The sequence below is a fragment of the Dromiciops gliroides genome, chromosome 1 (assembly GCF_019393635.1).
Source record: "Dromiciops gliroides isolate mDroGli1 chromosome 1, mDroGli1.pri, whole genome shotgun sequence".
NCBI classification, from domain to species: domain Eukaryota; kingdom Metazoa; phylum Chordata; class Mammalia; order Microbiotheria; family Microbiotheriidae; genus Dromiciops; species Dromiciops gliroides.
This window is the reverse complement of record NC_057861.1, coordinates 13,810,754-13,831,820: the sequence shown is the minus strand read 5'-3', so window position 1 is coordinate 13,831,820 and position 21,067 is coordinate 13,810,754. Positions and strand designations below refer to the sequence as shown.

At 43.7% G+C, this 21,067-nt stretch overlaps 1 protein-coding gene across 3 annotated transcripts in view; it reads right to left on the bottom strand.

Annotated features, from left to right (window-relative positions):
• The window catches only part of TFIP11 (tuftelin interacting protein 11), a 27,535-nt gene extending 6,468 nt beyond the window's left edge, over positions 1 to 21,067 (bottom strand). Inside the window, exons 1-11 of one of the 3 annotated variants that reach the window (XM_043975861.1) lie at positions 20,616 to 21,067; positions 17,077 to 17,295; positions 15,423 to 15,573; positions 14,976 to 15,132; positions 12,569 to 12,696; positions 11,911 to 12,063; positions 10,256 to 10,777; positions 10,056 to 10,162; positions 8,330 to 8,498; positions 7,440 to 7,683; positions 277 to 419 (exon numbers count right to left, since the gene is read on the bottom strand). In XM_043975861.1, coding sequence (XP_043831796.1) covers positions 277 to 419; positions 7,440 to 7,683; positions 8,330 to 8,498; positions 10,056 to 10,162; positions 10,256 to 10,777; positions 11,911 to 12,063; positions 12,569 to 12,696; positions 14,976 to 15,132; positions 15,423 to 15,573; positions 17,077 to 17,295; positions 20,616 to 20,704 — 2,082 coding nt within the window. In that variant the 5' untranslated portion in view covers positions 20,705 to 21,067. Of the gene's footprint in view, positions 1 to 276; positions 420 to 7,439; positions 7,684 to 8,329; positions 8,499 to 10,055; positions 10,163 to 10,255; positions 10,778 to 11,910; positions 12,064 to 12,568; positions 12,697 to 14,975; positions 15,133 to 15,422; positions 15,574 to 17,076; positions 17,296 to 17,417; positions 17,508 to 20,615 lie in introns of those variants that run through there. The other 2 variants (XM_043975862.1, XM_043975863.1) reach the window with 2 other exon arrangements.

Below are 21,067 nucleotides of genomic sequence, written 5' to 3'. Positions count from 1 at the left end.
CTACATCTTATCTCCAATCATAGCTGTACAAATAAAAGGTCAATGGAGTGACTTCAATATCTACCATTTGTCACTAACCCAATTTCACTCCACATCCTTTCCAGCCCCTACCCTCTAGGGTACTTTTAATTCTTCAATTATAATGTCATTCACCACTTACTGACTCTGGGACACTTGATTCTCAGTCCTGTGATCGGGCTCTTAACACCAATCTTAACAATGTTTTGATTTTCTCTTTTTGCAGAAAATTAGGTCTTTACTGTGCTATAAACATACCTGAAGCCATTTGGGAAAGAAATTTTTCTCAAGGAGTCCTACTAGGCTGGAGACAGAGATCATCCCTTCCCAGTCAATCACCCAATAAAAAGCATCCATGTGCTGCTGGTGAGGGTTAATGATTAATTCATTAAGACACATCCCTGTAAGAGAGAGCAAAGCAAAATGGTAGGATGATATTAATGAAGGCTCCAATCTGACCTTGTCTGGGGGGCTCTCCAAGTATAAGAATTAGGACTTTAAAAGGACCAAGTCCATTATCACTAGCAGTAGAGGTGATCTGCTTTAAAGGGTCAGTGGTAAGCTCCTGGATGCTTTGGATTTTAAACCAATTTTCTTTCAATCTAGGAGTAACCTATTTCAGGATGTTTTTGTTTTGTTTTGTTTTGTTTTGTTTTTGCAGGGCAATGGGGTTTAAGTGACTTGCCCAGGGTCACACAGCTAGTAAGTGTCTGAGCCTGGGTTTTTGAACTCAGGTCCTCCTGAATCCAAGGCTAGTGCCTTATCCATTGCGCCACCTAGCTGCCCCCTCAGGATGTTTTTAAAGTAAGCAAGAAGAGGCCACAAAGTTTAAGAAGTGTGATGGGTGTTGCATCCTAAGAACATACAAACTGAATTGGTAAGGGGGGAAAAAAAGCCAAGCAGGTGCTGTTAAAAGTGCAGCACAGGCAAAGCCAAGATGGCAGAGAGAAGCCAGGAAGTTACCTGAGCTCCCCCAAGCTTCCCTCAAAAACAACATTAAATCAAGCCTCTAAACAAATTCTGAAACTACAGAACCTACAAAAAAGACAGACAGCCACAATCTTCCAACTTGAGATAATTTAGAAGACTTCAGGAAAGGTTGGTCTCACTCAGGCAAAAGGGGAGCACAGCGCAGCACAGAGGGGGTCTGGGCAAGTCAGCAGGAAGTTCTTGGCCACAGCAGAGCAACTGAGGCCCCTTGATCCTGGCTCAGCAAGCTGTTGGCACAGCAGAACAGTTGTGAGATACGCCAGCACCAGGTGAGGGGGCAGGCTGCCAGCTGGAGGGCCACCCATGGGACAGGCGTGACTGGGCCATCCCAACTCCTGGAACAAGCTCAGGGAACAAGCCCAGGGCAGTGAGAAATCCACAAGCCATAGAGGCCTCAGAGTAAAGCCAGTGACAGCCCTTATTCCCCAGCACAAGAAGCTTGAAACAGTGATCCTTGTGCCCCAGGAGCAGACCTCAACTTTAAAAAAATAAGCTACAATATGAGTAAGACAAGGCTCAGGGGCAGCTAGGTGTCTCAGTGATAAAGCACCAGCCCTGGATTCAGGAGGACCTGAGTCCAAATCTAGCCTCAGACACTTGACACTAGCTGTGTGATCCTGGGCAAGTCACTTAACCCCAATTGCCTCAACATAAAAACAAACAAAAAAACCCCTATACTAGTGGGGGATCTGAATCTTCCCCTCTCAGAATTAGATCAATCTAGTCAAAAAATAAATAAGTAGTTAAAGAGGTGAATAGAATGTTTAAAAAGTTAGATATGATAGATGGCTGGAGAAAACTGAATGGGGATAGAAAGGAATACCTTTTTCTCAATGGTACCTGGCACATATTCAAAAATTGACCATGTATAGGGCACAAAAACCTCATAGTCAAATGAAGAAAGGCAGAAATAGTAAATGAATCCTTTTCACATCATGATGCAATAAAAATTACATGTAATAAAGAGCCATGGAAAGGTAGACTGAAAATTAATTGGAAACTAATCTCATACTCAAGAATGAATGGGTCAAATAACAGATCCTAGAAACAATCAATAACTTCATCCAAGAGAATGACAATAAGACAACAACATACCAAAACCTATGGGATGCAGCCAAAGTAGTGCGTAAGGGAAATTTTATGTCTAAATACTTACATTAATAAAACAGAAAGAGAAGATCAATGAATTGGGCATGCAACTAAAAAAAGCTAGAAAAAGAACAAATTTAAAATCCCCTACTAAATACTAAATTTGAAATCCTGTAAATCAAAGGAGAAATTACTAAAATTCAAAGCAAGAAAACTATAGAATTAATCAATAAAACCAAGAGCTGGTTTTATGAAAAAAATAAAAACCCACAATAAAATAGATAAACCTTTGGTTAATTTGATTAAAAATAGGAAAGAAGAAAATCAAATTAACCAGTATCAAAAATGAAAGGGGTGATTTCACCACCAATGAAGTGGAAATTAAACCAATAATTAGGAACTATTTTGCCCAACTGTATGCCAATAAATTTGACAATCTAAATTAAATGGATGAATATCTACAAAAATACAAATTGCCCAGGTTAACTGAAAAGGAAATAAAATTCTTAAATAAGCCCATATTAGAAAAAGAAATTAAACAAGCCATTAATGAACTCCCTAAGAAAAAAAATCCCCAGGGCCAGATGGGTTTTACAAGTGAATTCTACCAAACATTTAAAGAACAATTAATTCCAATACTATACAAATTATTTGGAAAACTAGGTGAAGGAGTTCTACCAAATTCCTTTTATGATACAAATATGGTGTTGATACCAAAGCCAGGCAGAACAAAAACGAGAGAAAGAAAATTATAGACCAATTTCCCTAATGAATATTGATGCAAAAATCTTGAATAAGATATTAGCAAGGAAATTACAGCAAGTGATCACCAGGATAATACACTGTGACCAGGTGGGATTTGTACCAGGAATGCAGGGCTGGTTCAACATTAGGAAAACTATTAACATAATCAACCACATCAATAAGAAAACCAACCAAAATCATATGATTATCTCGATAGATGCAGTGAAAGCTTTTGATACAGCACTCATTCCTAATAAAAACATGAGAGAGCATAGGAATAGGTGGAGCTCTCCTTAAGATAATAAGCAGTATCTACCTAAAACCATCAGCAAACATTATATGTAGTGGAGATAAGGTAGAGGCCTTCCCAATAAGATCAGGGGTGAAACAGGGATGTCCATTATCACCTCTATTATTTAATATTGTACTAGAAATGTTAGCTTTAGCAATCAGAGAAGAAAAAAGAATTAAAGGAATTAGACTAGGCAAGGAGAAAACAAAACTATCACTGCGGATGATATGATGGTATACTTGGAAAATCCTAGAGAATCGAGTAAAAATTTACTTGAAACAATCAACAAATTCAGCAAAGTTGCAGGATAAAAAATAAATCCACATAAATCATCAGCATTTCTATACATGACCAACAAAGTCCAGCAGCAAGGTAGAAAAAGAAATTCCATTTAAAGGAACGGTAGACGATATAAAATATTTGGGAGTCTACTTGCCAAGACAAATTCAGGAACTCTATGAACACAATTACAAAATACTTTTCACACAAATCAAATCAGATCTAAATAAGTGGAAAGATATCAATTGCTGAGCTAATATAATAAAAATGACAATTCTACCTAAATTACTTTTTCAGTGCCTTACTAACCAGACTACCTAAAAATTATTTTATAGAGCTAGAAAAAAATAACAAAATTCATCTGGAAAAACAAAAGGTCAAGAATATCAAGGAGGGGCAGCTAAGTGACACAGTGGACAGGCACTGGCCCTGGATTCAGGAGGACCTGAGTTCAAATCCGGCCTCAGACACTTGACACTAGCTGTGTGACCCTGGGCAAGTCATTTAACCCCAATTGCCTCCCCGCCCCCCCCTCCCCAAAAAAAAGATTATCAAGGAAACTAATGAAAAAAAATGCCAGGAAGGTGGGCTAGCTGTACCAAATCTGAAGCTTTACTATAAAGCAGCAGTCATCAAAACTATTTGGTATTGGCTAAGAAAGAGTGGTGGATCAATGGAATAGGTTAGGCACAGGAGACTCAAAGACTGCAGCTTCTGGGATACGAACTCGGTATTTGACAAAAACTGCTGGAAAAACTGGAAGATAAATATGGCAGAAACTAGTCATAAACCAACATCTTACACCTTATACTAAAATAAGGTCAAAATGGGTATATGATTTAGACGTAAAAGGTGATACCACAGGTAAATTAGGAGAGGAAGGAATAGTTTACCTCTCAGATTTATGGAAAGGAAAACAGTTTATGACCAAACAAGAGATAGAGAATATTATGAAATGCAAAATGGATGATTTTGATTACATTAAATTAAAAAGGCTTTGTACAAACAGAAACAATGCATCCAAAATCAGAAAGGAGGCAGAAAGCTGGGAAACAATTTTTATAGCCAGTATTTCTGATAAAGGCCTCATTTCTAAAACATATCGAGAACTAAATCAAATTTATGAATCCAAGTCATTCCCCAATTGAGAAATGGTCAAGGGATACGAACAGGCAGTTTTCTGATGAAGAAATAAAAGCTATCTATTACCATGTGAAAAAATGCTCTAAATCACTATTGATTAGAGAAATGCAAATTAAAACGACTCTGAGGTACCACCTGACACCTACCAGATTGGCTAAAATGACAAAAAAGGAAAATAATAAATGTTGGAGAAGCTGTGGAAAAATTGGAACACTAATGCATTGTTGGTGGAATTGTGAACTGATCCAACGGTTCTGGAGAACAATTTGGAACTATACCCAAAGGGGTATAAAGCTGTACCTACCCTTTGACCCAGCAATACCACTATTAGGTCTTTTTCCCAAAGAGATCATAAAAAAGGGAAAAGGACTCACATGTACAAAAATTACAGCTGATATTTTTGTGGTGGCAAGAAATTGGAAATTTAGGGGCTGCCCATCAATTGTGGAATGGCTGAAAAAGTTGAGGTATATGAATGTAATGGAATACTATTGTGCTGTAAGAAATGATGAGCAGGGGCAGCTAGGTGGCGCAGTGGGTAGAGCACCAGCCCTGGAGTCAGGAGGACCTGAGTTCAAATCCGTCCTCAGACACTTAACACTTACTAGTTGTGTGACCTTGAGCAAGTCACTTAACCCCAATTGCCTCAGTAAAAAAAAAAAAAAAAATGATGAGCAGGCAGATTTCAGAGAAAACTGGAAGGACTTACATGAACTAATGCTGAGTGAGATGAGCAGAACCAGAACATTGTACACAGTATCAACAACACTGTGTGTTGATCAACTGTGATAGACTTGATTCTTCTCAGTAATACAATGGTCCATGATGGAAAATGCTCTCCAAATCCAGAGAAAAAGAACTATGGAATCTAGATGCAGATTTAGCCACACTACTTTTTTTGCTTTTTTTTAAGGTTTTTCCTTTTTGCTCTGATTGTTCTTTCACAGCATGACTAATGCAGAAATATATTTAATGTGATTGTACATATGTAACCTATATCAGATTGCTTGCTGTCTTGGGGAGAGGGGAAGGAGGGGAGGGAAGGAGAAAAATTTGAAACTAGAAATCTTATAAAAACAAATGTTGAAAACTATCTCTACATGTAACTGGAAAATAATAAAATGCTTTTATGAAAAAAATTTATAAAGTGCTCTGTTATATAATAATAATTTAAAAAAAGGTACAGCACAGAGTAAGTGGTTCATATAGGCTTGCTGGAGCTAACTACCCTTTGGGATGAGCCTGTCAGAGCCAATCTCAGAGGCTGCTGCTTTATGTATTTACAGAGATCATTTTTTCACTGGGCAGAGGACTGCACTACATGTTCCTCAGGAGGCTTCCCGGAGCAGGACGATTCTAAGATTTGGCCAAAGAATCAATTGGAAGCAGAACTCTGTAACTGATTCATGGGCAGCCTCTTGGAAGCAGCAGCATTGTGGAAGAAGCACTGACGGTGAAGTCCAACCTGGGGTCAAGTCCTAGCCCTGCTACTGAAGCTCTGTGATCTTCCGCAAGTCACTTGAGCTTGAAGCCTCAGTTTCCTGACTTGTAAATGAGGGTGTTAAATTAGATGAAGCAGTAAATTCCCTTCTAGTTCAAATCTATAATCCTATGAATAAGATATAGCATCCAGAAAATTAATACTGAAAAATATCACAATAACTGGCATTTATATAATGCCTACTATACCAGGCATTATGCTAACCACTTTGTAAGTATCTGATTTGATCCTCACAGGCCTGGGAGGTAGGTGCTATTATGATCTCCATTTTACAGGTGAAGAAACTGAGGCAAACAGGTTAAGTAACTTGCCCAATGTCACACTTTTAGTGAGTGTCTGTGGCAGAATATGAACTTGGGTCTTTTTGACTCCAGGCCCATCCCTATAACCCCTGCACCATTTAGCTGCCTCAGATCTTGGAGGGAGATGACAAATAAATAAAATATAGGCCCAATTATTGGGGAATGGCTAAACAAACCATAGCATATAGATGTAACATGTGACTATAACTATGCCATAAGGGATATTAAAAATGCCAAGAGTGGGAGCAGCTAGGTGGCACAGTGGATAAAGCACCGGCCCTGGATTCCGGAGTACCTGAGTTCAAATCTGGCCTCAGACACTTGACACTTACCTAGCTGTGTGACCCTGGGCAAGTCACTTAACCCTCATTGCCCCACAAAAAAAAAAAAGTACACAAGTGTTGGACATTGTACATATTTAGGGGCAGCTAGGTGGCGCAGTGGATAGAGCACCGGCCCTGGAGTCAGGAAGACCTGAGTTCAAATCCGGCCTCAGACACTTGACACTTACTAGCTGTGTGACCCTGGGCAAGTCACTTAACCCCACTTGCCTCACCAAAAAAACAACCAAACAAAACAAAACAAAAAGCCGAGAAATCTAGTAAGACTTGTACAAAGTGACAGGGAAGAAGCCAGAGCCCCAAACCAACATATACAACCACCACCACAATGTAAATAATGTCAGCAAGTTGAGGCAGCCAGTGTGGGGCCCAATGTAACCATCAATCTCAATCATCATCGACTATAAACGCCAAAGGGCCCCAAACTCCTGCCTGTTAGCAACTGAGAACTGTTCTGGGGGAGTACACTAAGACCAGGGCTTAGCACAGTGTCCAGCACATAGTAGGTATCTGATGAAGGCCAGCTGAGTGACAGACAGTTGACATACATACATACAGGGAAATGTGTGTGTGTTTGCTGGGAAGTGTCTTCTGTGTCAGAACAAGACATCAATAAACTTTTTAAGGGTAAACAGTTACTATGATAGATAACAAGGTTATCAGCTATATTATAAGCAGCCAAAATGGGGGATGAAAGATTTCAGGCCAGCCCTCAGGAGCCATCCCTCAGATCACCTCACCTAATTTGGGCACAATGTTTTTGACCATGAAAGCCTCCCAGGAGCCTGGAGTGAACACATCCTTCCAGGGTTGTAGGATGAGCTTGGCTGAGGAATCGCTGGGATGCCATTTCTGCAGAGCGCTGGATAACTTGTTCCGGATTGGGGAGTACAGAGGCTCCAAGCGTGACTGCATGAGTGGAAGCCACGGATGTATCCACGAGTGGATGGGAACCGTGTCTGTCAGAGGGTTCCAGTTTTCAACCTAGACAAGACAAAACAGATAGACTTGAGGTGGAAACTGGCCCTGTATTTAAGAGACATTTCCCTGTTGCCTCAGTAAGGGAAGGCCAGGTGCACTCGTAGAGTCCAAAGGAGGGAGAGGTCACCAGGAAGCCTAAAGGAAGAGGGAAGAGATGGAGCCAAGGAGAGAGATGAGGAACAGGCATTGCGGACCTGGGACCAGCAATGAGCAGACGATGAAGAGGAATGAGAACACAGGACAGGTTCAGGAGGTCACTCAGAAGACTGACCCAGGGGCCTGAGGCCTGGAATGCAGAGTTGAGATCTCTGACCTTTGTTTGTCCAGCAATGGGGAATGACAGAAAATTTCTCCATGGGACAGTGACATAATCACTGTGCTTTGGAAAGATGAATCATGGAGTGTGTGGGGGATGAGTGTACAAGAGGAGGCCAACTAGGTTATTATAACACCCTCAACAAGCAATAACAAGGGCATGGAATGGATGGGGGCAGTCAGAAGGACAGGAAGTGAACCACATGAGAGATCCTACATCCCAGGTCCATGGCTGTGTTCAGCAGCGCTCTTGGTGCTGCCAAGAGAGGCGCCCTCAACGTAAAGAGCCGGCAGATCTCCCCTGAAAGCCACAGCGGATGCCCACTCATTGTACCTCCTTCTGTAGTTTGGGGAAGATAAGCTGGTCCAGTATGTTGTCCAGGATCCACACAGGAATGATATGGACCCAACTGTCTAAAAAGTCCACCATTGGGTCACAGTTCCTCGGCTGCCACTGAGTCACGATATTTCGAACAAAAGGCATCCACATTTCCCAGATGAGCCTAGAGTCAGAGGGGAGAGTGAATTCCTTGGAATTAGAATAAAGCCTGTGGCTGCTTCTCTGAAAATAGATGGTCAGCAATAGCAACCAACAGCTCATGCACACATGGCACGTGGAAATTCATGAAATGGGACACTGACAGTAGGGCACCAGGGTTATACTCATTTTACCCCAGCACCTACTAAATGCTAGGCACTAGAACAAGAAGCCAGATACAAAGAATGGGATGACCTTGCTCACGACCAGGGGAGACAAGCACATATAAGACGATACACAGCATAAATATAAAGTTAACACACACAAATGGATATAGACTAATACAAGGTGATCTGCGAGAGAGGGCATTAGCCCTTGGGGGAATCAGAAGAGGATTTACACAAATGAACTTGAGCTCCATCTACAGGAAGAGAGGGAGTCTGGGTGATCAGAGGGAAGGGGGAAGGGGGAAGGGCATTCTGGGCACAGAATAGCTAGAACAAGGGCATGGAGACAGGAGGCGGAAGGCCACTTGTGAGGAACACAGATAAGGCCATTTGGGAGGATCCCAGAGACCAGGAAGCAGATTTACGCCCAACGAGGCTGGAAAGAGGCTGGGGCCAGGCTGTCTGGGACTTTAAGAGCTTGACAGGAGTTCTAAGTTGATTTGGAGACAATGGGAAGCTACTGGAGGTGACTGGAAGGCTCATGGCCAGGTGGGCATTTAGGGAATTCCACTGGTGGCCATGTATAGATGGACTAGCACAGGGAAATCTGACAGAGGAAGGCCCATGGGGAGGTGGCTGCGGTAATCCAGGGGAGAGGTGATGACGGCCATGTGAACTTAGGTAAGGGTTATGGGGATAGAGGGGGGCCACATGTGAGAGACAGAAAGAGCAGGATCTGGCAAATGTCAGGGGAGGGAGAGTGAGAAGTCCAGGATAAGAACCCAGGAGTCCAGAGGAATGGTGAAACAGAGTTTGGAAGAGGGAAGGGTTTAGGTGGGAAGATAACAGTTTACTTCTAGACATGGTGAACTGAAGATCTCTCTGGAGCACCTAGCTGGAAATGTAAAATGGCCCGCTGGTCCATGGTCCTGGGGCTGCACAGAAGTGACACTTAATCCTACGGGAGCTCATGGGGTTCTTGGGAGAATACAGATCAAGAATTAACCCGGGTCCAGGCATAGATTTAAGGGGGGTGGGGGTGTCATGGCCTTTTTAAAAAATAGGGTGATAACTATTTCATGATCATTGTTTTTCAGTTTTAATCCTATGTATTTTGTTTTGTGATTTTAAAAAACATTCTTCTGAGAACATCTGTTGTTATTGACTTCAGAAACAGGCCATGGGTGTCCCCAGACTGCCCAAGAGGTCAGAAGACAACAGAGGGTAAGAAGCCCTGGGGTGGTAGGACTGAGCCTTGGGGACCACCTAGAGTCGGGGAGTATGAGACAGATAGTGCCCAGCAAAGGAGACTGAGAAAGGGCAGTTAGAAGGCAGGGAGGGCTCAAAGGCCAGCCGGACAAGGGCCCTGAGCATCCTCAGGAGGCTTCAGGGGAGCAGCACACTGCCCACATCACCTGTGGAAAGCATCCGCTGCCAGGTCTTGGCCCCCATGAGACAGGATCTGGTCATTCTCCAAAAGGCTCTTCCACTTGGCAATGATGCCGGTGCCATAGGTGCAGTCCTGAACACAAAAACACACACGGTCACTCTGAGAACTCCGGACAGCTCCCCTACGGTCCCTTCTGGACCAAACACAGCCTCTAGCAGCACTGACCTTCAGGGGATCCCAGTCCTTGAAGTAATCCTTCATGAGCGGGTAAACGATGGCCACGGCCAGATCCACACGGTCAGACATGCGGTACTCCTCATAGTACTTCTCTTGGAGGGTCTCGAAGATCTTGGCGCACTCGTCCAGCGTGAGCGGGTTGCTGCAGTCGGGCTGCATCCTCTGCTCACACTCCTCCACCATCTCTAGCACCTTGCTGAGGTTGGCGATCACCGTCTCTTCGTGGGACAGCACCTCGGACATTTTCTCCAGCTCGTGGGTCAGGTTGACAACCATGTCCCTCTCGTACTGCAGCTGCCGGTCATTCTGGATGATCTCCTGCTCCGTGATGTCGATGAGCAGCTGCAGATTGTGCTCCAGCTCGGGCAGGGCGAAGGCCTGCGGCTTGGTGTCTTTGCCAGGCTGCGGCAGCTGCTGCTGCTGGGCACCATCCTCGGGCATGTTGTGCTTGTGGCTGATTTGGCTGTAGCTGTAATAGACCTTCTGCTCCCGGCCCGTCATGTCAATCACCTGGCGGGCCACGAGAAGAAAGGTGAGAATTAGCACCAAAGCCCCAGCACTGATAACAGCTCTATCCCAAGGCTGCCCCAGGGTGCTGGTCTCCCAAACACCTTCTGAGGCACAGAGAAAACGGCTACGATGGGGGCGTGGGGGAAGTATGCTGGAAAGTGGGAGACCTGGGTGCAAATCCTGACTGCCTTAGCTCCTTCCCACCTATGACTGGGGCCAAGCCACTTAACTTGACCCTCGGTGTCTTCATATGTGAAATGGAAAGGACCCCATTTGTAGCGTCCATCCTGTAGGCATGTTGTGAGACAAATTCTGTATGTCATAACGCACTAAAGAAACAGGAGTCATCACGTCACAGATTTAGGACTGCAGGGGAACTGATCCAAGCCCTCGCTGGCTACAAGAGGCAGCAGCTGTGGAGAAGGGAGGTCACCTGCCTGGTGATGGGCTGAGGACACCACACTGTCCCACACATGAGGTCTGACTAGCTGGACTTTCTGGGAAGACAAGTCCTGTGTTAATACCCACATGGGCTCTGTGAAGCCCTGGAGGACTTCTCAGCCACAGCTTCCAGGGCCTCTGACACTCACTGAGGACTGGGCAGAGAGGGCCTGACAGGCCAGGCCTGGAGTCAAGCATGCTGGGAAAATTTTGTACTATCTTTTCCTCCTCCAGAAGCAACAAACACTCCAAATTCAAAACTCCTTTCAGTGAAATAGCCAGTTTTCCATTTTTAAACCAGGATTCATTACCTGTTTTCCTTGTTAAATAAAAATCTTCCATTTCAAGTGGGAATCTGTTGTAAAGTGTCACTGCTGTGTAAACAAATCAATAGACAGTGAATCACAGCATTTCAGGGTGAGAAAGGTCCCTGGAGACCACCTGGATTTTCTAACCATATCACTAACAGGGGAAGAGGCAATCTTTGCCCCCCCATCTGACTGCTGGACAGCTCCAACCAACCTCCTCTCCCTGCCCTCGGAGCCAGCCGAATAAGGCCCATTCTGCTTGCAAGGGGCAGCCTGCAGACACCGGAAGGCAGCTCTCACGCCTCCTCCCCCCAATCTGCAGTTTTCTAGGCTAAACAATCCTTACAACCTCAGGATGGCGCCAAGTTTCAAAATTCACTCTACCTTAACCTGGGAAAGCTCCTTCTGGGGGGCCGAGAGTTTCTTGCCAATTCTGCCTTTTGCCTTCAATTCTTCAACTGTCTTGTAGGAGTATTTAGGTTTCTTCTTGCCCCCGCTAGGATCCTTCCGCCACTGGCTGAGCTCCTTCTGGAACTCCTGAGAAAAACGATTTGGTCAGTCTAGAAAAGGAAAGGACTGATTCATAACGTGGTATTTCTTGTCAATCTGCTAGGAGAGATTCAGCCACCACTGGTGACACTTCCTGACCTCCTACATCCTAAAAAAACAAACCAAAACCCCCAAACTACCCAAGAAATGCTGGTGGCCGATGCCCCAAAGTAGCGGAGCTCTCCCTCCCACGGCAGCCTGCATCACACGCCCGTCAAATCTGAAAAGAATCCCAAACAGTCTATCAAGCTGACAGCTTTTGTAGAAAGGAAACAGACGGTCTGCAGATGAATGCTGGACTTTCAAGCTTCTGCTGACCATCAAGGCTTGCGTGCTGTGCAGCAGGAGGAGCCAAAAGGTTTACTACCCAGCGACCGAAACCACAGAACCAGGGAAATAAAGGGAGCCCCACCAACTCCGCCTTCCTCTGTGGCACCACAGAAGGACCAGCCACCTCCCTCCCACCCCAGGCAGGTCAGCCCTCCCGAGTTACCTCCTCGGCCTCTTCTTCTGAGTCAACCACAGGGAAATCTTGCACTGACTGAGTGGTGCGTTCTGAGCCATAGGCACCCACAGCGCCCTTCCCTTTCCTCTGTTTGGCTTCAATTGGATTGATGATACCTGCCAAAATGCAACAGAAAGTAATTTTAGTGACGTGGCTCAGCCACTCATTCGTGAATACCAAATCCTGGAGCCCTTTAAAGAAGAAACAGGGGCAGCTGGGGCTATGGAGCACGGGCCTTGGAGTCAACAGGACCTGAGTTCAAATCTGGCCTAGCTGTGTGACCCTAAACAAGTCACTTAGCCCCAATCTTGAAGAACAAGAAGAAAAAGAACAAGAAGAAACACAAGAGTGGGCCACATCCGTGCAACTCATCTAGCTGCTGCGGGCAGTGCCCAGTGCCCAAGCAAACCGTCCAGGGCAACGGAAGAGATTCAGACTCATCAGAATGCTGAAGTTGGAAGGGACCTGATGGACCACCCAGTCACAGGAGGTTCCAGACACCAGCTTTTCCAACCTGCTTATTTTAAAGAAGAAACTGAAGACCCACAAGAGGAAGTGGCTTGTCCAGCAGCTAAGGGACAGAGTCACTAACAGGACTGGCTTCCTGGCTCCCTACTTAATGTAGTTTATATTCCCAGGGTCCGAATATGGAGGAAGCAGTGGAGCAGCAGGGGACCAAGAAGACCTGGGTTGTAGTCCAGACCACTTATTCACCCTCTCACGCCTCCCCGCCACTCTCTAGGACTAAGTTTTAGAGAAGGTGCCGATAACAGCTGGCATTTTTATAGCACTTTAGGTCGGCAAAGAGCTTTATGCGTTGTTTTTTAAATTTGTTTCTCACAACAACCTCATGAAGTAGTTGTGATTATTATCCCATTTTACAGATGAGGAAATTAAAGCTGAGATAATGGTTAAGTGACCTGCCCGAGGCCCACATAATTAATAAGTGTCTGAGGTAGGATCTGAATTCAGATCCTTTCTGACTCTCAGTCTAGCACTATGCCCTCTTGCTGCTGGGAGAGGATGTTGCTGCCCACAGCTGATAATATCAATGAAGTAATAGTCCAGCCCCCAAAAGAAAAAGAACAATTTTACCACAGCAAAATTTGGACAATAATAGTTTTTTCAAGTTCAGACACTGTAAGGAGATACCTATGAGATCACAAAGCCCTGACCTTCTTCATCTGGAAGTGGTATCTCCCCTCCCCAATTTCTTATCTCTCTATGTTTCACCAATCACAGCCTAACCTGAATTTAAGATTCTCCTCCAACTAGATGGCAAGCTTCTGAAGGCAGGCACTTTGGTGTTTCTCACAGTACAGTACAATGGTAAGAACAGGCATTTAATGAATGCCTATTGAATTGCTAAGAAACCACTAAAAAAATAGGAATCTCTGTATGAATTAACAGTGGGAAAATATCAGGTGCTACGGCAACTTCTGTTAGAGTCAATTCTAAAACTTCCCTCATAAGACCTAATTCAGAATTTACAATAATTCAGATAGAATATGTAACAGAGTAATTAAAAAAGAAAAATCCATGAACTTTCAGGTTGATAATGCCGTATGCAATTGCTCATGTAAAATAATCCAGGCAGCACAAGGGCAGTGGCCTAAGGGCCAGCCTTGAGGTGTGCAAGCCCTGGGTTCCAGTCCTGCCTCTGACACATCCTGCAATTGTATGATACAGATTAAGTCGTGAATATGTACCTATGCAGGGCATTTCCCTCTTGGAGATCCCCAGATTGATGAAATCACATGTCAGAACCCAGAAAAAAAATTTTTTTTATCATAGGCCACTGTTATTACAATAAAGATTTTTTCATTGACTTCATTTTACTCATTAGTGCCCAGTAATGGGGGTAACTAGGTGGCACAGTGAATTGAGTGCCAGGCCTGGAGTCATAAAGACCGCAGTTCAAATCCAGCCCCAGACACCTACTAGCTGTGTGACCCTGGGCAAGTCATTGAAACCTGTTTGCCTCAGTTTTCTCATCTATAAAATGAGCTGAAGGAAATGGCAACTCACTCCAGTATCTCTGCCAGGAAACCCCCAAATGGGGTCACGAAGATCAGTATAACTGGAAAATGACTGAATAACAACAACAAAGTAGTAACAACCTAATTTTTTATAAAATCAATACTTGGAAGTAATCTAAGTGTCTTTTAAAAAAATCTCCAATTTAGGATTTCCATAATACAGATAGGCTCTTCTCCGGCCTTATTCTGAATTAACAATGTCATAATATATATTCTATAAATATAGTCACCCAGTTCTCTTTTGAGACTCTCCATTTTCAAGTACATTTCAATGCCACAACACAGTAAAAATTAAAAAGGGAAAGGAAAACAACCACTGATTTCCAAACATACACCCCATTTGCCTTATCTGATACCTTGTGCATTCTTCCCAAGGCCCTTTCCTGGGACATAACCCATCTTCTGCAAAAGCTTCTGTCCAATTCCTTTGGTGTGTCTTTCCCAGCTGCCGAAGTCCGTGAAAGATTTGGCTCCACCTACAAATCCTTTCTGGCTAGGTTTAAAATTGCCTCCCTGATGAGAGAATAAAGAGCATAATAAAAAAGGAAGAAGGTTTTGCTTGAACCAAAAATTTATTTGCAATGTATAATGGAGAATTAGGGGAGATGAAGTTGAATTCTTAAAAACCTCACAAACAGAAAGGGACCCCTAGGTGCATCTTTACCCCCCTTCCCTCCAGGCTTGATTATAAGCACCTGTGTAATTGGGAAACCTGGGCCAAAAGGCTCTTAGCTCCAAGTTGTGCAATGTGACTGGCCCTCTGAGGGTTCGAGCACGCTCCCAACCCTCTGGCAAAAACTTACTGTTTTTAACTTCTTTGGTCCAAAATCTTTCGCAAATTCATCCTGCTTAACAGACTTCTCTTCCTCATCTGAATCCTCTTCATCTGCTTCCTCAGCAGCTTTCTTCAGCCCAGCACTAATGAAATTCACAGGAGCAGAGAAGTCTCTGGAGCTAGAAACACACCCCAAGAGAAAGGGATTGTCAAGACTGCTCTTGGAGAAGCCTCTTCCATTGAAGGGGCCATGGCTGTCACAAATGAGGAGTATCAGCATGATGCCACAGAGTAGCTTTCAAGGGATTCATTTTAAAAGATGATTAACCAACTTAAATCCAAGGAATATCAAATGTGACTCAGACAGCTGTAGTCTGACAAAACAGACGTGAAGCACAATGAACATGGCTTAGTTCAAAAGTCTAAGTCTCTGGCCCAGATGCAAATGCAAGCCCTGGGAATAATCATTTTAATTAAAGGAATCAAAGACCTTTTCATTTTGTCTTCTTTACCGAACATCCCACTTCTATCAAGCCATTCCTTTGGCTACTCCACTCAAAAACCCCATATATCTAAATGAGCACAGCTGCAAGAGGAGATGAATGAGAAGAAAGCATCTTCTAGAACAAAACCACTGACAGAGAGCTGAGCCATATCTAACTAGTCACATGGGCAAAAGATTACGCTAATAATATGGTACGTGTGTAACCACTTGGTGAAAGAAAATTCGAGAAAACTGCACATCCGGAAAATCAATAACATGAAAATTCAAGGGCCTAAGTGAATTTAAAAGAACCTTCTTCAGAAACACTTTACCAAGTGTCATTTCATTTCAACTCCTTACTGAAAAAATACAACTGCTCTGGGCAGTCAAGAGAACTTCAGAAAATCACAAAACTAAACAGAAGGAAAAATCACTTGATGTGTCAGAAGGGACATGCTAATATAGAAGTCTGTGTCACCATGGCTGCAGTGAAACATGCGGCACCTTTCCCATGGGAAGGCATCATTTGTGACTCACTGCCAGGAGAACCCTTATCCTCCTGAAGTGATCATGCAAACCCTCGCCTTGGGCTCTGTGTAACTAAGCACACACATCAGTGAGAAAACTGGTTAATCCCCTCTCCCCTTCCTCAGATGATGGCACTCTTCCTCATCTGTGTGCACCTGCTGCATCCCCCCCCCCCACCCCAGAATGCATGTTCCCTAAGGGAAGGAACTTTCTCCCCAGCACTTCTCTTGGTGTCTCCAGCACCTCGCACAAACAGCTGGCCCTTAATAGGAGCTGAATGAGTGACTGACTGAATGAATGAATGCTGATAAGGATCTGTAACATGCTGGGGCTTAGTCTGGGCCTCTGAGGCCCTTTCTAGTGCGGATGGTCTCGATAGCTACTTATAAATCATAATCTATGGCTGCAGAACTGAGTACATACCAAGGTTTACCTAATCAGTAGGACTCAATGGCCAAAGACAACGAATACTCCATGTTTTGGTGAATGATGCCCTGCCCTGCAATGAAGCCCAGAGCTGAAATGGGAACCTCAAGTGGCCCAGCACATCCTCTCCGGAATGCCCAGAGGCCATGCTCCAGCTTCTGAATCAGAAGTACACTTGGCTATATCGAATTGCCTGAAGCCTGCACCCAGCAGCAGCTGGCCCCCCTACGGTAAATCCCAGTACCGTTTGCCTCCAAAGCTGGGTCGCTCGTCTTCTGGGTCCCGCTCTGCCCACACTCCATAAGTGGCCTCCTCCTTGGTTTGCCAATGACGCTGACGGTTTGGATTGAATTCGTTCTGGAGGTCCCAGTCGGTGATCTCAAAGTTCTCCATCTCATCTTCTTCCTCATCAATGGTTCCTTCACCCTCTCGGTAAAGATGGGACAACGACATGGTGGCAATGCTGTTGGGGGGAGGGAGAAGGGGATTAAATATGCAAGATCTTGTGACAACCCTCAAGCCTGAATCCTGTGTACAGCCATCTGGCTGCCTGTTGGAGATATATCCTGATAAAGAACTACTTACCTCCCAAAACAATTAACTCTAATGTCAAACAGTTCTAATTAGTTCAAAGTTCTTCCCTATGTCAAGCTGAAATCTGTCTTCTCGTAACTTCTATTCATTAGAAATAGTTCTGCCTTCAAGAAACAAGAAAAATTAAGTCCAATCCCTCTTCCCTGTAAAAGAACTTAAAATATCTGAATGCTGGATCAAAGGGTATGCACAGTTCTATAGTCCTTTGGGCACAGTTCCAAATTGCTCTCCAGAAAGGCTGGATCTGTTCACAACTCCATCAGAAATGGATTAGTCTCCCAGTTTTCCTACATCCCCTTCAACATCCAATATTTTCCTATTTTGTTATATTTGCTACTCTGATAGGTGTGAGGTATACCTCAGTTGTTTTAATTTGCATTTCTCTGATCAATAGTGTTACAGCATTTTTTCATGACTAGAAATAGATTTTATTTGTCTGAAAACTGCCATTTCATATGCTTTTATCATTTATCAATTGGGAAATGATTTGTATTTTTATAATTTTGACTTGGTTCTCTATATACTTGAGAAATGAGGCCTTTATCAGAGATATTGTTTCAAAAATTCTTTCCCAGTTTTCAGCTTTCCTTTTAATTCTGGTTGCATTGCTTTTGTTTGTGCAAAAGCTTTTTAATCTTATATAATCAAAATTATTTTATATATATTTTTGTACTCTATTATATCTTCTTTGATCCTAAATTCTTCTCCTGTCCATAATTCTGACAGAGAAACTGTTCCATTCTCTCTGAATTTGCTTATGGTATTGATGTGGGGCAGAATTAAGGTCAAACTGATCGTGAGTCATCCCAAAAGAATGACAAGACTCAGTGACTCAGTTTCCCAAGTTTTATTGCAATACTGTGAGTGAACACAGAGAGAGAACCAGAAAAGTGTCAAGGTAGCTCTCAAATAGTGAAAGAAAAGACAGTTATATTTATAGTATGGATAAATTGATTATCAGTCTTATTATAATAATCTCTACCTTAGGGAGGTACAGGGGAGGGCCTATCCTAATTTGCAGTTCCTGGGGTCCTAAGCCAACCTCCAAGGCGGGTACCTTTTTCTGTGGAGGTGTGTTTTGGGGATTTACATGTCATACGGTGAATCTGTGCGTGTCTCTTTCTGATTCCCATGACTACTTTCAAAATGTCTTCATTTTTCATTTATTTCTAGTTAGATTTTCTATAGCCTGTCAATGTATCATCGTTATAGGTTAAGGTCATTATAGCCTGCCTCACTATGTTCCCGTTAGGGGCACTGATTTACGTGGGTAAGAGAACTTAGCATCCTGGCTAGTAAGTTATCCATTAACTGGGGTCTGGAATCCCTCTTAGAGCTCATATCTGAATTAGAGCTTGGGTCTTAGGTTTTTCTGTTAACCCCCTTTTTGCCTCCTACATCAGTATCACCCTTTAATGTGTAAATCATTTACCCATTTTGACTTTACTTTGGTATATGCTATGAGATGGTGGTCTATATCTAGTTTCTGTCATACTGTTTTCCAGTTTTCCCAGCAGTTTTTATCACATAATGAGTTTCTGTTTCAAAAGTTTGGATCTTTGGGTTTATCATATACTAGATTACTACAGTCACTTATTATAGTGTAATTTGTACCTATTCTATTCCACATTTCTTAGTCAGTACCTTTGATAATTACCACTTTATAATACAGTTTGAGATCTGGTACTGCTAGACCACCTTCTTTCACATTTTTTCATTGATTCTCTTGATATCCTTTAGCTTTTGTTCTTCTAGATGAATTTTGTCATTATTCTTTCCAGATCTATAAAATATTTTTGATAGTTTGGTATGGAACTAAATCAATAGATAATTTAGGTAGGATTGTAATTTTTATTATATATTTTATTAAATTTATTATATCATATGCTGTTATATCAATTTTATTATATTGGCTAAGCCTACCCATGAGCAATTAATATTTTTCCAGTTGTTTAGATCTGGCTTTATTTGTATGAAAAGCATTTTATAGTTCTGTTCATATAGTTCCTGGGTTTGTCTTGACAAATGGACTCCCAAGTATTTTATATTATCTACAGTTATTTTAATGTTTTTCTTTCCTCCCTCCCTCCCTCCCTCCCTCCCTCCCTCCCTCCCTTCCTTCCTTCCTTCCTTCCTTCCTTCCTTCCTTCCTTCCTTCCTTCCTTCCTTCCTTCCTTCCTTCCTTCCTTCCTTTCTGCAGGGCAATGAGGGTTAAGTGACTTGCCCATGGTCACACAGCTAGTAAGTGTCAAGTGTCTGTGGTTGAATTTGAACTCAGGTCTGTGCTTTATCCATTGCACCATCTAGCTGCACCCATCTACAGTTATTTTAAATGGAATTTCTCTTTCTATCTGTTGCTGCTGGTGTTTTATATATACATATACATACATACATATATATATATAGTATGCATGTGTGTATATATATGTATATACACATATACATATATAGTATGTGTGTATATGTGTACACACATATACATATATAGCATGTATGTACATTATATATATATATATATATGTATATATATATATATATATATATATATAAATGCAGATGATTTACGTGGGTTGATTTTGTATCCTCCAACTTCAAGTTGTTAATAATTTAAAGTAGCTTTAGATGTGTTTTAAAAGAGTGATCCAGGGCTGCCAGGTGGCACAGTAGATAGAGCACCAGCCCTGGAGTAAGGAGGACCTGAGTTCAAATCTAACCCCAGATGATTACTATCTGTGTGACCCTGGAACTTAACCCTTTTTGGCTCAAAAATAAATAAATAAAAATAAAAGATCCCAAGGTTTCTTCCAGCTCTAAAATCACAAGAATGGCTCCCAACCCGGTGTTCTTTCCACTATACAACTGCCTGCCCTCTTTCCAGCTGACATCCACGCTCTAGGATTCTGAGGTCACTTTCACGCATGACATCCTGTCACTGCAGCCCGATGACAGATTATCGCGCAGGGATTCTACACCCTTCAGCTGACTTGCTCGGTAACGACCCTTAAACGAACCACTTCCCCTTCACTAGATCTCGCCTGGCCCGTTCCAAGGCCCAAAGCCCCTCCCAGCGATGGCATCCCCGTTCTAGGCTCTCTCGGGCCTCTGACATTCCATGTTCTAGGCCTCCCTCCCACCTGATATTTTTCTTGGGGGGGAGGGGGGGGAGGCAATCAGGGTTAAGTGACTTGCCGTGAGGTTAAATTTGAACTCGGGTCCTCCCGCCTCCAGGGCCGGAGCTCCATCCGCCGCGCCACCCGGCAGCCCCGCGCCGCGGACATTCTTTACGGGGAGATGCGCTGGGAAGGACGGCGAGTAACGAGACCAGAATCCCAGCTTATTCCCAGGGTGACCCTGGCCCTCCTCGGGCCCGGCGGCCTCGGGGGTCTCTTCAGCTCTAGACCCAGAGTCCTCCCTCCGTGCGAAGGCGCCTCCCCCAGGCTGTGCTCCGGGCCGCGCCGTCCCCACCCGGGCCGGCCCGGCTCCTCCCTCACCTCTCGGGCTCCCCGGTCGCACCTCGCAGGGTCCTCGCTGCGCTGTCACCGCCGCCGCCGCCTCCCGAGCCCCCACCTCACCCCAGCAGCTACCGCGAGGGCCGTGAGAGGAAGCCCCCACAGGAACCGGCAGCCAACCGAAGACGAAGC